Source organism: Fonsecaea erecta, assembly GCF_001651985.1.
Source record: "Fonsecaea erecta strain CBS 125763 chromosome Unknown Scaff4, whole genome shotgun sequence".
Lineage (NCBI taxonomy): Eukaryota > Fungi > Ascomycota > Eurotiomycetes > Chaetothyriales > Herpotrichiellaceae > Fonsecaea > Fonsecaea erecta.
Genome location: NW_017387247.1, coordinates 732,851 through 747,940, shown reverse-complemented (window position 1 = coordinate 747,940; position 15,090 = coordinate 732,851). Strand labels below are relative to the sequence as shown.

Below are 15,090 nucleotides of genomic sequence, written 5' to 3'. Positions count from 1 at the left end.
GCTAAGTACAAGAAACCGTGACCGAAAAGCATCATTAAACTGCCCGTCTCCGCATCTTTTTGTCTTTCTGCAACACCAAACATGCAATGCTAAATTTGTGGCATCCCTCGGCTAAAGGGTCTGAATCCCCACTGGAGAGGATAATCTCCATGATTGCAGAGGCGCCACGGAAACGCGCCCAACGAGATCAATGAACTGACTTGGAAGAGCTGGAAAATATGCGCGTTTCAAGACTGGGTATCTCATATTTGACCCTTAATGTCGACTTGCCCAAAGGCTCTGTTCTTTGCAATCTGGAAGATATTCCCCGCCTTTGCCGTCAAGAAGCGAACATCGCCGTCACGTTCTTCAAGCAAGTTCGACGAATCTTCCGGAGCATGGTCGAGGATGAATTGGCAGGCTTCTTCGTCTGACTCGAAACCGAGTTCTTCGGTTACGAAGCGCAACCGTACATCTTGTTTATACCTGTGCACAAGTCAGCTGCTGAAGTCATGTTGGCCAATTGGAACGGGGGACTCACGCTTTGCACAAGCAGGCTAGTGCAGCTAGTCTCTCACGTTCTACGAACATATCCATCAAATATGCCCCCATGTCGGGCACGGTGAGGTACAACTTGAAGAATTTGTGATAATTTCCGAGAGCAAGAGCAGAGCGCACTTCCAGCGCATGCTTGATCGCAGGTTCCTTCTTGTCTGCTGGGGTTAGATCAGAGAGTACGTCATTCATGTCAGTTTGGTTGCACGTGTGGATAAAATAAAGGATACGATATGCCTTGAACTCCACAGGATGACCGCCGAGGTTCTGTTTGTACAGCGCCCGTAGCTGTGTTTGGCACTGATTATACTCACCCAGGTCACCCTTCTCCAAAGCAATGCGAGCGTGATACTCGTAGACGCTGGTGGTAAACTCGTTCTTGATATGTTGCACAGTCAAATCTTGCCGCAGTGACTTGAACTGATCACAAATGTAAACGTAGTTGCCCTCGGTGCGCCATTTCTTCTTGAGCAGTTCCAGAGTTTTGCGGAGGACATCCAGAGGTCGTACGTCATCAGGGTTGGGTGCCGAAGTCAATCTGAAGTAGTTCTTCTCGAGCTTTTGCGAGCGGCCAATAATGGGTCCAGTCACATTCGGCTCCGGCGAGGCAACCCGAGACGACTCTTGTGCGCGCGGAGAGTCGGATCCCGCCCGTGACTCTTCGAATCGCCGCCTGCGCGATTCCAGGCTTGCGTGGGTTTTACTTACGGATTTATTCAGGTCGAGTTTGGGTCGCTTCTCGGACGGGTTGAAGGAAACACGGTCAGCCAGAGCTCCCGAGGATCGTCCATTCGTTCTCCAAGGCGGTTGTGATGTAGGAAACTCGCCATCAGCTGAAAGCTCCGTGGATTTGCGCTTACGTGGGACATCCGGTTGAGCGTGGTAAGGAGTGGTGGAAGCGGCTGGAACAAGTACAGGAGGAACATAAGATGGAGGGATCATAGGGGCAAGAAGAGCACGATTGCGTTCATCTCGAATCATTTGTTGCGGTAGTGGCAGCTCCTTCCAATTGATAGTATCCAACTTGCCATTCTGAGTTGCATCAGTGATGATTTCTTTGAGTTTTGATTCAATTTGTTCCTTCGAGACATCCCGTACTTCTGCGGCTTTGGCGAAGGAGCGGTTGACATAGTCACGGACCTCTGGAGGCCAGGCTATCTTTTGCCTTGCTGGCTGCTGTGGTTGGGGCGGTGGAGTGTTTGTCGCAGTGCTCGTTGGTGGTGAGGACATGTACTGCTGAGGCGGCAGTGGAGTTGGAGAATATGCCGGTGGCGGAGGAAGAGGAGGTTGAGAACCAAACGCATTTCGAGCAGGAACTGGGATGTAAGCATGATTCTGGTTGTTCAGCGACGGGTATGAAGTCTGCCACGGAGGGTGGCCAGCAGGAGATGAATACATGACAGCGAGTCCAGGATAACGAGACTAAACGAGGCAAATTTCGGCAGGAAGTTTAGAGAGAGTGCTTCAAGAGCCAAGACGGTGCAAAGGTGGGAGGAACCCGTTGACGTCGGAGACTTGGTGAAGGGAACAGAAGACAGTGTGAAGGACAGGGAGAAAGGAAGTGAAGTTGTCTCGAACCTGCGTCGCAGGAAGAAAGGTCTCTTGGCAAGTGGTCTAACCTCATATGGATTAGCGAGATATTCATCGTCCCTTCATCGTCTCTCTGTCGGCGTCTATCTTCGTTGTGTATTCCATTGGAAAGATGTCCCGGACACCAGATTTATAGCGACAAACAATTCCCAAGGCTCTCTTTGTTATCAAAGATGAACTCCAGTCTGCACAAACAGCCGGATGTTCCTCAAAAAGCCAGATTTGACCGCTGGCTCACGCCCAACCTTGTCCCCCGATGAGGTCCTTCTGTTCGTACAGGACGGGGTTGGGCTCTATGAAGGGTAGAATTGTGTTTCTCATGTGAAAGACTCCGGAGCAAAGGCTTACAATCGCCTAGAAAGTACAAGATCGACTCTTGCCAGAAAGGACATGCATATTTGACCTCTCATCGCGCTTGTTACGTCGATGACGCAGACCCTCGTGGCAATTCATGGGCCGTTGATCTCAAAGATGTTGAGAAACATGAGTTCCAGGTAGTAGGTTCTGCTAGACCCTGGATGTGACGTGCTAACCAACGAGTTCAAGGCTGGATTCCTCAAATCTTCGCCGAAAGTCACCCTGTTTCCCAAACCGCTTAAGAGAAGGCTTGGTGCGATAAGCAGAGCTGGACCGTCACAGTCCCCTAGGTTTCAGATCGTAGCGTCTGAGTCAACCCCATCAACACGCGCTTCCAGTCCGTTTCGATCATCGACAATATCTCCGACTCCCACACCGCTTGTCGTCGGCACTTGGGTATGCCCGATCTGCTCTTTCTCTAACCCTGTGCCCTCCAACTTTGATCCTACAATCGCAACTGAATCGTTTCCATTACCGCCTTGCCTGGCCTGCGGCATCAAGCCACCCTTTTCACTCGTGCTCAAGGCTTCTGTCGCAGCGAATGCGAAGCGTCTTCCCGGAAGCAGACCAGAGTCCATCAATCTCACTGCCAACTCCCAAGCTCAGTCTTACGGGGATGGAACCTCGTCAGAAAATATCACTTGTCCCCGCTGTACTTTCCACAATCATCCTTGGATGCGCATCTGCGAACTATGCTCTGCCCCCCTTCCTGTGCCAGACTCTATACAGAGGAGGGCCCTTGAAGATCCGTTGGGTCGGTCTGAGTCACCTGGACCCGCAATCTCTGGCCTTTCGTTGGAGGAAGAGCATGAGTCTCCAAGCGTCAAATTCTCTTTTCGGAATGGCGGTGACCGAGTTTTCTACGAGCGACTTAAAAACGCCATGATACAGAGAAAGTGGTTACTGCAGAATGCGCCACCCATCCCACGTCCTGACGTTGAGCGTGCACCAACACCACTTGGTAGTCCGAGTCCTGTGCCGCCGTCTGAGTCTCGAGCAGTGGCCGTTGGCATCGCCGGGCTTGAGCAGCGTGGACTTCAAACTCGCAGGAACAACGAAGCGGTGTTGGGCAATGCCTTCGAAGATTTAGAGGCCCTGATGGCATCAGCCAAAGATGTGGTTGCCCTGGCAGAGCGATTTGCCTTGGAGTCAGGGCCGCAGACAGGCACCCCTGGCGCCTCGTCTGATCCTCTTCTATCTCAGTCGGCGGCAGCACTTGGTATGGTAGCAACGAAAGACCTGATAGGGGACAATTCTACTGCGCTCTATATCTCCGAATTGGCAAGAAATTTGGCCGAGTATGCTACGGACGACCGACGGGGCATATTACAGCGTCAAGGCGGCACGATGAGCCTGGTTGACCTGTGGGCAATGTTCAACAGAAGTCAGAATGGAGTGGAGCTCGTCAGCCCATCTGATTTTTACAAAGCCGCCGAAGCATGGGACAAGTTGGGCCTGCCTATCAAGCTGCGGCGTTTTAAGAGCGGACTTTTGGTGGTGCAACAGCGCAATGCAAGCGACGAGAAGACAATCGGCCAGATCAAGGCGTGGCTCGGTTCACTACGATTTTCGACGGCTCTCGCATCGTCAGAGCCTTGGGATAGGTCAATGTTTGGCATTGGAGTCACAGCACAGCAGGCAGCTGCCCAGTTTGGCTGGAGTCTTGGGGTGGCAGTCGAAGAACTTGAGATGGCGGAGGAGAAAGGCGCCCTCTGCCGGGAAGAAGGCGTGGAAGGCCTGAAGTTCTGGCTCAACTACCTGATTGAGGAAGACTAGGTAGACGCGTATGAACACAATGCCTTGTCCCCCTGTTACCCCTGAACCGTTGAACTGTCCACTCGAGAGGACTCCTTCTCAGACGCACCGCACCACCCATCCACGAGGCTCTAGGACCCCACGTGGCGCGCTTCTCTAGACTTTCGGCGAACTTGCCTTTTTGGACAATTTCCTCTGCTCCTGAGTTGAGGGACGCGACGACACCGACTGCAAAGAGACCACGATTGTCCTGAATGCTGATGTATGATGGTATCGATATTGTCTCACCCAAGTCGCTCTTTCCCTTAGCTCTGCACAAACATGGCTAGAATCGGTCGCGGGGGCTTCCTGGCTCTCGCCGTGGTCTTCCATCTGGTCTACATTTTCTCCATCTTCGACATTTACTTTGTTAGTCCGATTGTCCATGGCATGAGACCAATTGCTGTTGGGCGAGACCATGCCCCGTCGAAACGACTCGTCCTGTTCGTAGGGGACGGTCTGCGTGCTGACAAGGCGTTTCAATCCTTTCCGGACCCCTCTCCCTCCGACCCAGACAACGTCGACACTACTCCGCGGCCCCTCGCTCCCTTTCTACGATCTCGAGTGCTCGAGCACGGTACCTTCGGCGTCTCTCATACCAGGGTCCCGACAGAGTCGCGGCCTGGACACGTTGCGCTCATAGCGGGTCTATACGAAGATGTGTCTGCGGTGACAACAGGGTGGAAGTTGAATCCGGTTGATTTCGACAGCGTCTTCAATCGAAGTCGGCACACATGGAGTTGGGGGAGTCCGGATATACTTCCGATGTTCAAAGAAGGCGCAGTTCCAGGGCGGGTTGATGCCGATCATTATGCTGCAGAATTCGAGGACTTTTCACAGGACGCTACTTCGCTGGACGTGTGGGTGTTCGACAAGGTGAAAGATCTTTTCAAATCTGCTAGCACAAATGCCACCCTGGATGCGATGCTTCGAGAGGACAAACTTGTCTTTTTCCTGCATCTACTTGGTCTGGATACGACGGGGCACTCTTACCGCCCGTATTCCAAGGAGTATCTCCACAACATCAAGATTGTCGACCAAGGCGTCGAGGCTGTGACGAATCTGATCGAGGAGTTCTATGCTGATGGGGAAACCTCTTATGTCTTCACAGCGGACCACGGGATGAGCGACTGGGGAAGTCATGGAGACGGCCATCCCGACAATACGAGGACGCCCTTGATCGTCTGGGGTGCTGGAGTAGCCCGGCCCCAGCTGTTTCCAGGCGCGCAAGCTCCCGGCCATGAGGACGGCCTCTCTTCTGACTGGGGTCTTGACCATGTCCAACGCCATGATGTTGATCAAGCCGATGTTGCTGCGCTGATGGCCTACCTTGCTGGACTGGAGTTCCCGGTCAATTCTGTTGGCAAGCTTCCTCTATCTTATCTTGCTGCACCGGCGCCGGAGAAAGCTAATGCATTGCTTGTGAACACCAAGCAAGTCCTCGAGATGTACAGAGTCAAAGAGGAACAGAAAAGGGCAACATCGCTGAATTTTCGACCATATCCCCCCTTCTCACAAGCTAACGCCTCTGTGGCCGATCGAATTGCTGCCGTCGAGGCGGCAATCCGCAGCAACCAGTATGAGTCAGCCATTCAGCTGTCCTCGGAGCTCTTCGGCCATGCCTTACAGGGGTTGCGGTACTTACAAACCTATGACTGGCTTTTCCTTCGAGCACTGATCACCGTTGGATATCTTGGGTGGATTACCTACGCAATCACGACCGTCATCGACATCCATGTCCTGCACGGCGCGATCCAAGACGAGCGGACGATTGGGACCACCATGCTGTTTTCGTCTGTCCTGGTTGTATTATATTCGTTCTTCGTCGTGGAACGGTCGCCCATAACATATTACGGCTATGCCTTTTTCCCCGTCTTTTTCTGGGAGGAAGTGTTTGCCCGGAGGAGGGCTCTCTTTTCTGGACTCAGCGTTCTTTTCGGCCACGTTCAGAGCTTTTCTCGATCTCTCTCACTTTTTGTACAAGTGTTGCTATATTTGTTTGTCATTGAAGCTTTGGTAGGTGGCAGGAACCCATCCTCTAACATTGTGATCGCTGACTCACGCAGGTGGAATCGTACTTTCACCGTATCATCTTCACAATGTGTTACGTTCTCGCATCGGTCTTTCCAGCTACGTATGGTGCCGATTTTATCAGAAAGAATAAATTAACTGTGCTGGCGTGGGCAGCGGGCTGCCTCATTCTGAGCACCTTTACGACGCTCCCGGTGGTCAAGATTGAAAGTTCCAGCATGATCACCGCAGGAGGTCTCCTTATGTTCGGGGCCGGTGTCCTCTATCTTGCTTTTGAACACAATATCACGAGACGATCGAAATCGTGGACTCGGGAGACAGAAACCAACGTGGTTTCTCGCGTCCTCATGGGTCTTCAGGTCGGCATCATTGGGCTGACAATCATCGTTACACGCTCCAGTGTCGCTTCACTTCAGGCAAAGAAAGGACTACCACTCGGAAACCAGGTCATCGGTTGGCTTGTCCTCATCGCCTCTGTCATCCTGCCATTCGTGCACCGGATAGCACCAAACAAACACTACCTTCATCGCCTGGTCATTATCTTCCTCACATTTGCGCCATCGTTTGTGCTCCTGACAATCTCATATGAGGGCCTCTTCTACTTTGCCTTCTGCTTCACGTTGCTTACGTGGGTACGTCTCGAGCACGCCATCCAGCTTCATGAATCGACGGACTCAGTGCCCTCGGCAAATGGCATCACCATCACATCGACATCGCAGAAATCCGAGAATCTCCATCCCGACCAGACCTTCCGCACCCTTGCACTCCCGGATCTGCGCCGTGCCCTGTTCGTCCTCTTCTTTTTACAATCCGCCTTCTTCTCCACCGGCAACATTGGCTCCGTTTCGAGTTTCAGTTTGGATGCTGTGTACCGACTCATCCCAATCTTTGATCCTTTCTCTCAGGGTGCCCTTCTTCTCTTCAAGTTGATGGTCCCATTTGCTATCATATCGGCGGCACTGGGAATCCTCAATCGCCGACTTGGGCTGCAGAGTTCGGCGCTGTTCATGACGGTCATGAGTATCAGTGACGTGATGACACTCAACTTTTTCTGGATGGTGAAGGACGAGGGGAGCTGGTTGGACATCGGCACGACGATCAGTCACTTTGTGATTGGGAGCTTGCTTTGTGTCTTTGTGGCGGGATTGGAGGGGGTGAGCCAAGCTCTGATCCAAGGGGTCGAGGTCGACAGCTACGAGGGTAGGACAAAGGAAACAGGAGGGGTTGAGGTGCTCTCAGGGAAGGTTGTGGAAGGTAAGGTGGGTGCCGACGTGCACGTAAATGGGACAGCGAATGGAGTTGTTAAGGTTACTGAAGGAAGAGAAGGCGTGGATGAGAGACCGGTCATTGAATAGTTGTGATCACTACCAAAAGATGTGGCGATTGCGACTGGTGTTGGATGCGTAGAGCGAAACGCCTACGATGCATACATAGGTCGACGGGCCATTGAGCCCGTCTGTACAAAAAGGTTATTGGACACGCGGTGTGACAGCCATGCTTCCTATATCTAATCACCCGGCTCGACTGCAAGCTACTAGTAGTCACAACTTCACATGCTTGGATGAACATCAAGAGCTCAATTCCTTGCATTGAGATTTTCTCTATCTAATGTACAGACCACGCCGTATCAATGCCATCTTTACCCTTTCCTTGTCGCCGGATAATAGTCACACACAATCACATCCCGCTGCTCTGCGGCCTGATGGGATGTGATCGATCAAGGCTGGCCCATCCTCCATGAGGAACTCAAGATGTCCCGTCTCCGCCTGAAAACTCCCAGGGGAAGAAGAAGGCATGATTTCGCCATTCTTTTATCATATGTTATTTTTCTTACTCGCGAGAGTTTCCAGCTCCCCTGTCCGACACTCCCGTGGCATTCTTGGCCGTGGAGTATGCCGCGTGCTGGCCGGCCTTTCCGCCCTCAGCGGCAACGAACTCTGCGCTCATCGGCTCTTTCGCCTCGGCGCCCGTCAAGCTCACGTTGTGTCCCGCGACGGGTCCCCGGGGGTGGTTGCCCTCCTGCTGCAGCCGGCGGAATTCGGTATTCACATCGCTGGGGTCATGTAGGCCTGAACCGCCCGTGGCGCCTGCGCCTTCCGGGCCCGACGTCGCCTTGCTGGCCGTGTGGTGTCCCTCGTGGCGAATCTCCGTCGACGTCTGGCCCTGGCCCGGATGCCCGAGCCCCTGGTGCACATCGGCCGACGTGGCGCCCGGGAGCGTGCTCAGCGGGTCGGTGCGCACGCCTTCCTTGCCGTGTGCGCGGTCGACGTTGTCGTTGAACGCCTGGCCCGGCACCTCGCCCGTAGGGTTGGGTTGGAAAGTCGACTCGGCAGGAGCTGTGCCCGCGGGGAGCGTTCGGGCTGAGAACTCGGGCGCGTGGTCTGCCGGCGACACTTTTTGGCCAACTTGGTGCTGGGAATGGAGTTAGTAATTTGGTCATGGATGTTTCACCCCAGGGATATATATATCTATGTAGGGAACTTACGCCTTTCGTCTCCATAGGTTCATCACGGGGCTTGTGAGGCATGAATTCGCCTTGGGCGTTAGTCATCGAGTCTGCGTTTCTTGCTGCCATTGTGTGCTGATGTATGTGAATGTATATGCTTGGTTGGTTGTTGTTGTTGATGTTGTTCTTCTTATCACAGCTTGGACTTTGGTTCGACTTCTTCGCAGAGAGAATGTGTGGTTCTTCGATCCAATTGAGTCTGAGATATATAACAGTAAACCACAGGTTACGACAGAGGGGGCAAAATGGTCGTGTGTGCCATTGTCGTGTCCTGGATCTTTGACGTCATGCTGGGACGGCTGTGATCTCATACTTCCCACCCTTGATGGGGTGATGTTGTGTTTTCATGTGGCGATGCGGAAATCAATGGAGATTCAATGGGGCCAGAAGAAGGGGCATGGAAAGTGCTCGGACCTTCACGTAGCATCGGTGGTCGAGGCGAGGTGCGAGATGGAATGCTGGTGCTCTGGGTTTACTTTTCCATCATCTTCCCTACGCCTATTCCTGGGACATACCATTTAGACTTTCCAGAATAAAATATATAGATACAGTCCTTCGAGCATCTCTGTCAATATTAGTGTGGGTTGAATGGTTGCCTGCAATTGGTCTGCGAGAATATCAGGTTCATGATTGTGAAAGATAACAAGTCGTTCATTGTCTCTGATGTTGAAGTCTTATTGAAGTTGCCGCCGTGACCGCCAAGCTTTCAAATGACGACGTTTGAATGACAGAACGTCCGTGGTCGCTTCGTCATTTCTGTCTTGGGTCTTGCAACACTGGTCTCAACAATCAGGGCGTCGGTTGCAATTTCCAATCGTCTTGTCTTTTGTCCAGGGATTGAGACAGGCTATACCTCTTTCCACTGTTTCGTTCCTTCGCCAGTAATCTGAATGAGGGTCACTTCTAAAATCCTGGGGTTCGCTTCTGACACCCGGACGAATGAGACTTGTGGGGACTCCCAGCCTTGGAAAATGCCCACCATCTCATCCCTCGACTCTCCTGAAGAGCTTTTTCCAGACAGGAACACGACCAAGATCCTCGGTAAGAAGTCAAACCAACCCATGGACGGGTTCGCTCTCTGCCTCGGGGACGTGACGAGATTGCACCGATTCGAAGCTCTTCCCGGCCTAAATATCGACTTCGAGCTACGAAGATACCCCGAACACCATGGAGTGCTGGGGTTGGAAGCCGGGGAAGACCACGGCAAGATACGAGTTTTATACGACCCCCACCCCGGGTGCGCAGTAACTGACTGAGCCCCTTTTGATATCTTATTAATGCCCTCACTTCTCTGCTACGGGTCAAGAGCGTAGCAGGAAGTGTACCCATCTGCACTCTACGCTACTACAAACAGCTCTACCTCCCCAGAAGGCCACCACCACCTACAAAGAAGAACTTACGTCTGTCCTCGACATAGCACTAAAGATGAACCCGCCACCAATTCCCGAAGATGAATTCGTTCTTTATGCAGATGTGAGTGTCCAGGTGCCTACTGGACCGGCTGCATCCTAATGTGTCTGCAGGTTTACGCAAAGGAAGGCTGCGGCGACGAGCTCGAACGATTGATCCGCATTTTGATCCGAATGGTTGAGTCGGAGCCTGGGACCTTGGAATACGTCATCTCCAGAGATCATAATGAGCCGAACCACTTCTTCGTCTTTGAACGATACACCGGCAGAGAAGCGTTTGAGTCGCACTGTGCGACCCAGGAGTACCAAAACCTCCTCAACGCGGGACTGTTGGTCGATCTCCCACAGCCCAAGATCTTGAAGCAATTGAAGCCCATCTAGAGGCGATGCTGTATAGCTATTTCCGCAGTGTCTATCACGAGATAAAATCGGAGACACACAATACAACTTATTTATCCATAGACCAAAGTTCCAAACTACAGAGTATTTGCACGAACGTTTCTCCCCCAGACGATCTCCAAAACTTGCTGCCACGACAGGAGAGAAAAGCGATACACTTGCAGAAGCAGCTGTGGGCTCCAAATTCTCGTTGTGACTTGGCAACCAGGTTGAGGTGGAAGACCTGGGCCGAACAATGTCTCAGGGATTCAGTCGAAGAACTGAACGAAAAGCACTCAATGAACACGCAGAGATCAAGCAGGATTCTTAATTCTCCATCTGGATTGACTGGTCGACTGCTCAAGGCTATCTATCAATCCTTCCCTTTCCCATACTTTTACGCACCGTTGGCGGTACTTCTCATTCTTCGACGACCTCATGAGTATTTCTACCTCTTATACACCAACTCTCCCTTCCTGCTCACAAGCAGTAAGTCTCTGGACGCGAGCAGCTATTCCTTCCCCATTCCACCAGCTCCTCTCTCTTCCACTCACTCCTCTTTTCAGGTCGAGCCTGGGAACCTGAGCGGACCGCCTTTGACCCGAAGCCTTTCGCCGTAGAAGTAGATGAAGGTGAGGATGCCCCCGGCCGCGACAATCACGGCTGCCTGGGTGCCGAAGCTCGCGCCATAGCCGACGCTCAACCCCCACGGCTGCTGGAAGTAGCCCACAGCGAAGCCGCCCATGACGCGCATGAAGTTGATGAAGGCCGACACCTCGCCCGAGGCCTGCGGATAGCATTCCAGGGCGTAGGCCGTGATGGCCACGCTAGACAGCATGGCCCCGAAGATGTAGATGCCCCAGCCGAACGCCACGCCCAGCCAGTGCAGGCGATGCTCGAACGACTGTCCCAGAAGCACCAGGCCCGGCACCATGATGATGGTCCCCAGGTACGTGACTGGGAGGCGCGCCTCTGCCTTGAAAAGCCCGTCGTGCCGTCTCGTATACCGCGCCGCGTTCCAGTCGTTCAGCCAGTGTCCGAGGGCTTCGCCCAACGTTACACCGATGGCTGGAGCACTGTACCAGAGATATCATCAGTCCACTGAATGTGAGTAGCAATTGCAAAGACGACACGACATACAAATAGATGAACCCAGAAGCCTCGGGACTGAACCCGTATCCTCCCACATCTACGGGCGTTCCCAGGAGGACAGCCGCTGTGATATTGACCCCGGTGGCCCACATGAAATAGAGGCAGCTAACAGACCCACCCGGTCAGCATATACGTTTTGTCGGACATGGTTGTGCCACACTCACAAGTAGACGAGGATCGGCAGCATCAGTGGCTTGACCAACACGGCCCAGAGCCTGCCAAAGGCCGGGACGACACCCATGAAGTAGCCATTGTGGTGCCTAATCTGCCAGATCCCAACCACCCTCTGCCACCGGCCCCCGCGGCGCGGCTGCTCTTCGATGGACACGTCCCGGCGGTACCAGGTCTCATCGAGGAACAGCAGCACGAGGACGAGGTCCAGGCATGTCGACCCGAAGGCGAGCCAGTACAGCGGACGCCAGGCAGAGTCGAGGCCGGAGATCATGAAGTAGCCCAGCATAGGCCCTACGTAGGGCGTGACGTAGAAGAAGAACAGCCAGATGCCGATCTTGCGGGCGTGCTCGTGCAGGAAGAACATATCCTTGATGTAGCACAGCGTCGTGGTCTGGCACACGGTCAGCGTGGCCCCCTGCAGCGCCCGTAGCGCGTAGAAGGCCTCGAAGCTGTCCGTCAAGCAGATGCCCAGCGTGAACAGTGCGCTGGCCAGCACGCTCCAGAACACGACCGGTGCACGTCCCCAGAAGTAGCTCGGCGGGATGGCGAGGACGCCGCCAACGCCCCTGGGATATGTGGTCAGATATATATCTATATACATACATACCAAGGTTGAAGTGGGAACGGAGGGATACAAAAGAGACCAAACTTACACCATAATTACGGCCAGGTTCGTGGTGAAGTTCATCGAGTTGTACGACTTGTTCCAGTGGCCGGCCTGTGGCAGGATGGCCGGAAAGCCCAGGCAGAGACTGAAGTCCCCGTTGCCGGCCAGGATCGACGTGGTGAGGAGGACGGCGTGTTTCTTCCACCACGGCCAGTTAAGCGGATCGTTGGGGTCATCACTCGGTTGCGGAATCAGAACAGTCTATGTTTATAGTCAGTCATTCGGTCTCCTTGAGCCTGTGCCTGACTTACACGACCGTCCGGTGCTAATTTCAGCCCTGCCGTGTCCGTCCCATCCTTGGTGTTGATGGTAAGGAGGATCCCTTCCCCTTCCTGCGTGGCTTCCTCGCTCGTGATGAGATGATGTTCCTGATGAGCTGTGACATGTGGCTTTTCGGCGATGTCTTCGCAGTAGCCGACCTGCTTTTCCTCCTGAGAGGGATCTTTTGAGCCATCCATATTGAACAATCCTGAATCGTCCCCGTATAGGTGTACTGGACGTAGCGACGTAGCTTCAACGCACCGCCGGACTGAGTTGATCAAGGGCACGACTATAAGTCGACTGAGGTATGCGAAGAAGGATGCTCTTTTCACAGGCAGGCAGCAAGCATCTTATGAACACATTCCCTTACCCTTTATCACGCCACAAAGGAGCACATCGTTGACTCGGGCTCCAAGAACGGAATAAGGTGCTCCCCCTAGACCTCTATTGCACGGTCCAATGCTCAAATGCCGTGCTTCTCGGCCTATTTCGCTGTCGGGCTAAGTACCAGGTACTCTGGGGTTTAGTTGAGTAAAGTTCAGCACCCGTTGCAAACCTTGTTGTCATCGTTAAGGGGTAGCGAGGTCGGACCTAGGGCAATTGCTGCCACAAGCTCCAAGGGACGGTGAATACCACGAGATTTACCGATTTATTGTCCCGGAAGCTTAACGAGAGATGAAGAGAACGGGCTCTTGCGAGATGGAAAATATACCAAATCAACCAGTACGGGGGCAGGGGCCATGGAATGACTAGAACATGTTGAGTTTGGGGAGTACTGATCGACAATAGCTGTAGAGGGTGATTGGTGTTATCTGATAGCGCATTACAGTCAGGAGTTCCAGGCAATTTGACAAGCTGACGATGTTCCCATCGCAATTCAAGAGTAATTTATGGACTGTCTAACTATACTATTATCTCGGTTAGCCAAGGCCCTAAGTCCTCTTCCTTACAATGTCTGGAAGTCCTGACGGCTCGCCATGGATTGTCACAAAGTACGGATCGTAGACGGTCGTGGTTCGCTTGCTCACTTCTCCATCCGCGTACTCGGGCCTCTTCAAGATGAAATGCTGGTCCCGAGAGCATTCGATAAACTCCCCATTCAGAGATCGGTCGCTCAGGCATTTCCAGTACGCGCCGACGATGGTCGAGGCCGGTGTCAGGCTGGCAAAACCTGTTAGAAGAATACTTGGTGCGTCCCCGAAAAGGAGGACCTACGAGTCTTCGCCAAACGTGTCCCGCATGTGTTGGCTGATGAATTGAGTCGGCACCACGCCGGGACAGACGGTGTTGATGGTGATGTTTTCTTTCTGTCTGGAGGTCAGAATCTACTCAATCAGAGCTTGGACTAAGCCGTTGTACTCACGAACTGCAGGTACGGCGCACAGGCTCGCACGAATCCATTGACCTGAGGAAATTTCAGCAAGAGAGCTTCCTCCTTCCCCTGTCACCCTCCTCGTAGACTTACTCCAGCTTTGGCTCCAGAATACTCAGGAAACGATGCCACCGGGTGGACCCCCACCATACTAGACGTTGCGACAATGCTCCCGCCCGGGGTGGGATTCTGCCGCATGAAATGGATGGCGAGTTGCACGCCGTAGATGGTCGCCTTCAGGCACACGTCCGTACAGGACAGGTCTGGCTCCGGAGGGATTCTTGGACAAGTCAGTTTAAGCCAAGGTAATAACAGAGAATGACAATGTCGCTGTACTCGGTCTTGCCACGCCACTTGAGGATGTAAATCGAGCTCCGATCGATGATGCCAGCGTTTGCACACAGCGCGTCCAGACGACCCCATTTCTGGAACACCGTGGAGAATGCACTCGCTTGCTCCTGGTACCGGCTGATGTCACCCTGGCAGAACATGAACTTGTCTCCAAGCTCGTCTGAGAGCTTTTGAGCGAGGTGGCTCTGCGAGGGAATGTCCAGTGCAGCGACTCTCCATCCTTCGCTGATCAATTTGCGAGTCAACTCTGCACCGATGCCAGACTAAACAGAGAGCTTTGTCAGTGCCTGTGGGCATAGAAGTGACTAAATTGTATCCGCTCATGACTTACCACTCCGCCGGTGACGATGGCGACCTTCTTGCTTGAGCTGGACATGATGGTTTCAATGTCAGAGAACCTGCAGTGTTCGTTCGTTAGAGGCTTCGTCCACGCTAACACGAACGGTATGTTGTTTATACATCGGCCAGGACGATACTGTCAGAGCCCGAACGTCGTCAATTCCCAAAGAGGGGT

At 53.2% G+C, this 15,090-nt stretch overlaps 7 protein-coding genes across 7 annotated transcripts; 3 read left to right on the top strand and 4 right to left on the bottom strand.

Annotated features, from left to right (window-relative positions):
- Window positions 1-242: 242 nt before the first annotated feature.
- AYL99_05025 (hypothetical protein) lies at window positions 243-1,932 on the bottom strand (the record flags this gene model as incomplete). Its single annotated transcript, XM_018836537.1, has 3 exons — window positions 243-465; window positions 521-695; window positions 765-1,932. The coding sequence occupies 3 exons, from the start codon at window positions 1,930-1,932 to the stop codon at window positions 243-245; spliced, it is 1,566 nt and encodes a 521-aa protein (XP_018693390.1).
- A 1,431-nt stretch (window positions 1,933-3,363) lies between these two features.
- AYL99_05024 (hypothetical protein) lies at window positions 3,364-4,257 on the top strand (the record flags this gene model as incomplete). Its single annotated transcript, XM_018836536.1, has 1 exon — window positions 3,364-4,257. The coding sequence occupies one exon, from the start codon at window positions 3,364-3,366 to the stop codon at window positions 4,255-4,257; it is 894 nt and encodes a 297-aa protein (XP_018693389.1).
- A 300-nt stretch (window positions 4,258-4,557) lies between these two features.
- Window positions 4,558-7,661, top strand: AYL99_05023 (hypothetical protein; the record flags this gene model as incomplete). The annotated part of the gene is made up of 2 exons (XM_018836535.1): window positions 4,558-6,291; window positions 6,342-7,661. 2 exons carry the CDS (start codon window positions 4,558-4,560, stop codon window positions 7,659-7,661), a joined length of 3,054 nt encoding a protein of 1,017 aa, XP_018693388.1.
- A 475-nt stretch (window positions 7,662-8,136) lies between these two features.
- On the bottom strand, window positions 8,137-8,881 carry AYL99_05022 (hypothetical protein; the record flags this gene model as incomplete). Its single annotated transcript, XM_018836534.1, has 2 exons — window positions 8,137-8,718; window positions 8,792-8,881. 2 exons carry the CDS (start codon window positions 8,879-8,881, stop codon window positions 8,137-8,139), a joined length of 672 nt encoding a protein of 223 aa, XP_018693387.1.
- A 902-nt stretch (window positions 8,882-9,783) lies between these two features.
- Window positions 9,784-10,602, top strand: AYL99_05021 (hypothetical protein; the record flags this gene model as incomplete). Its single annotated transcript, XM_018836533.1, has 3 exons — window positions 9,784-10,049; window positions 10,129-10,285; window positions 10,336-10,602. The coding sequence occupies 3 exons, from the start codon at window positions 9,784-9,786 to the stop codon at window positions 10,600-10,602; spliced, it is 690 nt and encodes a 229-aa protein (XP_018693386.1).
- A 559-nt stretch (window positions 10,603-11,161) lies between these two features.
- AYL99_05020 (hypothetical protein) lies at window positions 11,162-13,050 on the bottom strand (the record flags this gene model as incomplete). The annotated part of the gene is made up of 5 exons (XM_018836532.1): window positions 11,162-11,675; window positions 11,740-11,856; window positions 11,916-12,491; window positions 12,579-12,793; window positions 12,844-13,050. 5 exons carry the CDS (start codon window positions 13,048-13,050, stop codon window positions 11,162-11,164), a joined length of 1,629 nt encoding a protein of 542 aa, XP_018693385.1.
- Window positions 13,051-13,785: 735 nt separating this feature from the next.
- AYL99_05019 (hypothetical protein) lies at window positions 13,786-14,952 on the bottom strand (the record flags this gene model as incomplete). The annotated part of the gene is made up of 6 exons (XM_018836531.1): window positions 13,786-14,014; window positions 14,069-14,160; window positions 14,217-14,258; window positions 14,319-14,505; window positions 14,562-14,839; window positions 14,908-14,952. The coding sequence occupies 6 exons, from the start codon at window positions 14,950-14,952 to the stop codon at window positions 13,786-13,788; spliced, it is 873 nt and encodes a 290-aa protein (XP_018693384.1).
- Between the last annotated feature and the right edge of the window lie 138 nt (window positions 14,953-15,090).